The sequence below is a fragment of the Vanacampus margaritifer genome, chromosome 1, assembly GCF_051991255.1.
Source record: "Vanacampus margaritifer isolate UIUO_Vmar chromosome 1, RoL_Vmar_1.0, whole genome shotgun sequence".
Classification (NCBI taxonomy): domain Eukaryota; kingdom Metazoa; phylum Chordata; class Actinopteri; order Syngnathiformes; family Syngnathidae; genus Vanacampus; species Vanacampus margaritifer.
The window spans coordinates 7,526,493-7,532,253 of NC_135432.1; the positions used below are offsets into that span (position 1 = coordinate 7,526,493).

The 5,761-nt window shown below is 35.0% G+C and overlaps 1 protein-coding gene across 2 annotated transcripts in view; it reads left to right on the plus strand.

Annotated features, from left to right (window-relative positions):
* Positions 1–2,973, plus strand: part of nkain4 (sodium/potassium transporting ATPase interacting 4) — a 56,173-nt gene extending 53,200 nt beyond the window's left edge. For both annotated transcript variants that reach the window (XM_077574302.1, XM_077574292.1), the window contains one exon: positions 1,138–2,973. In XM_077574302.1, coding sequence (XP_077430428.1) covers positions 1,138–1,151 — 14 coding nt within the window. In that variant the 3' untranslated portion in view covers positions 1,152–2,973. The remainder of the gene's footprint in view (positions 1–1,137) is intronic.
* The last annotated feature ends 2,788 nt before the right edge of the window (positions 2,974–5,761 follow it).

Below are 5,761 nucleotides of genomic sequence, written 5' to 3' on the forward strand. Positions count from 1 at the left end.
TAGAGAGAGAGAGAGAGAGAGAGAGAGAGAGAGAGAGAGAGAGAGAGAGAGAGAGAGAGAGAGAGAGAGAGAGAGAGAGAGCAAAATCGATTCTGATAAGAATCACAATTCTCTTTTAGTACAACTCAGAATTGATTTTAAATGTCCCAAAATCGATTTTATTTTCATGATTTCATACTGTCCTGCCCTTGTTTGTGTGTGCCTTTATTGGGAGCGCTGTTCATGTTGGTGGTGATGGAACTGCAAATATGAAGGGGTCAACTATAGTTTTAATTTGTACTATCGCTATTCACTACTAGATGGAAGACATGTCTTATACTGGCCTAAACTACAGCATGAGTAGGCTTTTTTTGTGTGCTTTTTTTTTTTTTTGCGGATTTGGAATATGCCAGACCAAATTTTGAGTGAGTTGATTTTTGTGACAAAATGTACAAAATGAGTTCTTAATGTTGGTGTCCTATTCAACAATTATGTGACCGTCTTAGGAAATTTTATGTAAGAGGGTCCTGTCCACTGGAAGAAAAAAAACAACCGAAAAAGAACGTTTTTTTTTTTTTCTCTACAATATATTTACAGTGGATTCCCACTATTCGAGATGAATAGAGATCAGGCCAGTCTGTGAATAGCGAAAATTTGCATATAATTGACACCCATTGAAATTGAATTAGTTAACTCTTTAACTGCCAGACGTTTTCAGAAAAGGGATGCCGTGGGTGCCAGCCGATTTAAGCATTTTGACTGATCTTTCAAGGTCCACAGAAAATTATGTGTTTGGACTATGGAAACACACATACTACCAAATGAAAGATTGGACTCTCATCTTTCATCAGAAAAAAAAGTTTGTTTCTACCTTATTCCGTTTTTCAGTAATCAACAATAGAAAATGGTTAGTGTCACCTCTGTTTTGAAACAAACGTCTTTTAACGTCTTTGGCACTCCTCCATAGGATTTTACTAAACGTTATTTAACGTTTTTGGCAGTCAAAGAGTTTAAAAAAAAATGCATTTTATATATTTTTTTTATGAATCAATATCAGCCTCAAATTGTTTTAAAACAAATGCCAAACTTGACCTTAGAGTACGTTTCAGTCGGTCACGCCATTTGAGTGTGTTGACTTTTTCCATCTTTTCTCTGCAGGTCTACATAAATAGAAGATCAATCATTCCGGAGGGAAGCGACGCTGAAGTTGTTTGCCACAATATGACCAAATGTCGGTCCCACCATTTTGGGACATTGTGCCAGACTTTTCCACTCTTCGTCAAACATGGCACTCACCGGTGGGCTGCGTGGAAAATACGCCTCACTTTGATCGTCTTCCTCTTTATTAGTGTCAAACGTTTGTTTTGAAGCAACTTTTGGTAAATATTTTTGTATTGCGTTCTTGCAGAGGTAAAGCATTCCAAGCGCGTGGCACTGTGTGTTCGAGCTGAAGTGGTTTTTTTGCATGTCATTGCTGGTTGGGCTCACATTCTGGTGGGAGGGGGTCAATTTCAGCGGGATGAACCCAACTGCCTTTTAACTTGAGGGGCCCCGCGGGGTCTTTTGTATAGCCGTTCATGGACAGGCCAGAAAAGGAAAGGCCATCTGCAGGGCCGCGCCTCAAAAATAGACCATGTAAATAATGTTCGATATCAAGAATGCAAAAGTCATGGCATGCAAGTTTTCACATTTTCCGTCAATGAAGTGTTTCATTTTTAAAGCGCTGGTAGCTGAACGTGGGATTGTAATACAAACTCTCAACCTATTGTTAACAAAATTTCAACAAACATTTGAAATAGAAGTACAGTCAGGTGCGTAAATATTGGGACACAATTGTCATCTATTTGGGACCAAACCACAAACAACAATGCATTTGAAATGAAATGAAACAAAATGTGCTTTAAGTGTCAGCTTTTAATTTGAGGGTACGGAATTTACATCCAAATTAACTCATTCACTGCCATTGACGGCTATAGACGTCAAAAGTTAATTTGAACTATTTATATTAGTTTAACATAGTAGTATTATGTATTATGAATACCTAGAAAAAAAATGTTTTATTGTATTAGAACACATATAAAAATTTTGATAAATTGTGAGTTAACTAGTGCAGTCATGCAATTAATTATAATTAGAAATTGTAATCGTCTGACGCCCCTAATTTTCTATAATTTAAAAAAAAAAATAAAAGATTATTAAAAATAAAAAAAAATAAAAGGTATTAAAAATTAGGAGCATCGGGCGATTAAAATTTGTAATCGTAATTAATCACATTACTTCACTACTTAACTCACGATTAATCACAAATTTTATATGTCCTAAATGTACCAAAAAAAAATCTAGGCTTTCATACTCTTGTTAACAAAAATAGACAAAAAAAAGTTAAACTAATAGAAATTGTTGAAATAAATTTTTGACGTCTATTGCTGTCAATGGCATGTGAATGAGTTAAAACAGTCTCCCAACTTTTTCAGGGACCAAAAGTAATGGGACACTTGGCTGTTATCATTTGGATGTAAATGCCCTCAAATTCAAGACGGCTGTGTGCAATTAAACACATCTTGTCGGTTTAAGTTCAAATCCGTTGTGACAATTATGACCGTGTCGCAATATTTACGGACCTGACTTTACGTGTGTATCAAAATAAGAACTGGAACCACCCCGCTCGTCAGCTGGCTGCGTATCATCTGGTTTACATTGTTTCGACAAAGGTATGTCATACTTTTGAGCACTTTTCTTTGCCTTTAGTCAATGTGCTCCATTTCACTTAGTGGGAGACAAATCCACTGTTGCCTTACTGCCCTCTGCTGGTCACTCCGTCCATATGCAAGAGCAAAAGGCTTTAAAAAAGTACAATGTTGTTTTTTTCTTCTTTTTTTTTGGGTTGATTGTATGTCCACTCATTTTTTCTAAATCAAGGTTTTGTTTCTCTTGACCTCTTGATATGTTTTGCCGCTTTATAAATTCAAGGATCAAAAGAGTTGTGAACAAAGATGACGTTTCCTTGTTTTTGTTCTACTCGCAGACCGTTTTGTTGGATTGTTGGCAGCTGCAAGTAGCTTGTCAGATGCCAGTAATATCCGCACTGCCGGCCGGCTGCTCCCAAAATATCAACTCAGCCCAGTGCTTCCTTTTCACCATACAATGAACCGCATTGAGTGCGATCGCTCAAATCTCATTCGTTCCAAATGCAAACATGTCTTTTTTTGATGTGAATTAATTTGCACACTCGAGTCCAGCGTTTATTGAGCTAAGACACCCGATTTCACATTAGAAAATCTTCCAGCACGCTACCAAATACAAATGTCACAAAAAGTAGGACTACTGAAATAATGATCTTGGTTTCCTCACAAATGTGTGTAATGTGGTCCTGTTAACTCATTCACTGCCAGCGACGGCTATAGACGTCAAAATTTCATTTGAACTATTTCTATTAGTTTCACATTTTTTTCCACTTGTGTTAACAAGAGTATGAAAACATTTTAAAAAATATATATATATTGTACATTTAGAACAGATATAAAAAATTTAGATTTATCGTGAGTTAACTATTGAAGTCATGCGATCAATTGCAATTAAAAAAAATTTTTTTTTAGTTTTTAATAATAATTTCTTTTTTTTAATTAGGGGCATCAGGCGATTATTTTATTTTTAATTGTAATTAATCACATGACAACTAGTTAACTAAAGATTAATCCTGAATTTTATATCTGTTCTAAATGTACAATACATTTAAATAAAATAATTAAATTGTAATTAATTGCATGACTTCACGAGTTAACTCACGATAATCACAAATTTTATATGTGTTCTAAAAGCACAATAAGAACATTTTCTAGGTTTTCATACTCTTGTTGACAAAAGTGGGGGGAAAGTGAAACTAATGAAAATAGTTCAAATGAATTTTTGACGTCTATAGCCGTCGATGGCAGTGAATGAGTTCAATTGAACACAATGCTAAAATACTCGCAGGGAGCTACGTATGACTTGCACAAATGTCGTACAAAAGGCAACATGCAGATGCAATTTATTGTACCTTATTGTGCCATTGAATCCAAATAATTCAATTGCTGGCAAATATATATTTGTAATTGATCAATCATTTTCAGACATATGAGGTCAAATGGGACAGTTGACTGCGGCAGCCATGTTGGGAATCACTGCGCTAGTTTAGTGTGTGTGCAATTATTGTGAATAACCAGTATTAGAAAGAAATGTTACTAAATCTCGCATCGCCCATCGTGTAACACAGCTTTTTAGAACGGTTCCATGTGCTGAAAAGAATGACACATCTTTGTTCATATTTATATAGAAAGTGTTTTCTATGTTCTCTTCCAATTTGTTCCCAAAGCTAATGTGATCGGACTGTCTCCCCTTTCCCATATTGATTCTTTGTGTCCGTGTAAATAAATGTTTAATAAAAAAAAAAAGAAATGATTCTCCTTTTTTTTAGACGAGCATTTTAGACCAGCGTAGAGAATAAGATTTAAGAAGAAAAATCCATCCATTTTTATCCATCTCAACGGGCTGCCATTTTGTCCTGTACCGCCCTCTGCTGTCGACTGAAATTGACGTCAAAGTGCCGTCGGGCTCAACGTTACGAACGCTGTGACCAAACTCAGAAAACAAGTGAGCCGCGACGCTCCGCAATGCGAGCTAGAAGGCACTTTGATGTCAATTTGAGTCAACAGCAGAGGGCAGTAGAGGACAAAATGGATGAAAACTAATGTGCCTAATTTTTATTCTGCAAACACAATATTAACTCATTCACTGCCATTGACGGCTATAGACGTCAAAAATTCATTTGAACTATTTCTATTAGTGTTAACTTTTTTTCCCCCCACTTTAGTTAACAAGAGTATGAAAACTTAAAAAAAATATATATTGTGCATTTAGAACAGATATAAAATGTGTGATTAATCGTGAGTCAACTATTGAAGTCATGCAATTAATTACAATTTAAAAATTGTAATCGCTTGACGCGATTTAAAAAAAAAGAAAAGATTATTAAAAATTAGCGGCGTCAGGCGGTTCAAATTTTAAATCGTAATTGAATCGCATGACTTCACTAGTTAACTCACGATTAATCACAAATTTTATATATGTTCTAAATGTACAATAAAAAATTAATTGACGGCTATAGACGTCAAAAATTCATTTTAACTCTTTGACTGCCAGACGTTTTCAGAAACGGGATGTCGCCAGTGCCAGCCGATTTAAGCATTTTGACTGATCTTTCAAGGTCCACAGAAAATTATGTGTTTGGACTATGGAAACACACATACTACCAAATGAAAGATTGGACTCTCATCTTTCATCAGAAAAAAAAGTTTGTTTCTACCTTATTCCGTTTTTCAGTAATCAACAATAGAAAATGGTTAGTGTCACCTCTGTTTTGAAACAAACGTCTTTTAACGTCTTTGGCACTCCTCCATAGGATTTTACTAAACGTTATTTAACGTTTTTGGCAGTCAAAGAGTTAACTTATTTCTATTAGTTTAACATTTTTCCCCCCACTTTTCTTAAGAGTATGAAAACCTAGAAAATCTTCTTATTGTGCATTTAGAACAGATATAAAATTTGTGATTAATCGTGAGTTAACTCGTGAAGTCATGCGATTAATTACAATTTTAAAAAAATATCGCCTGCCGCCCCCAATTTTTTATCTTTTTTTTTTTTTATGAATATAAATGGCAGTGAACTTAGACTATATTATTTTTGCCGTTTAAGTAACAACGAACACATTTGTCAACCCTACATCAAAAATCAATCTGTACCGTAA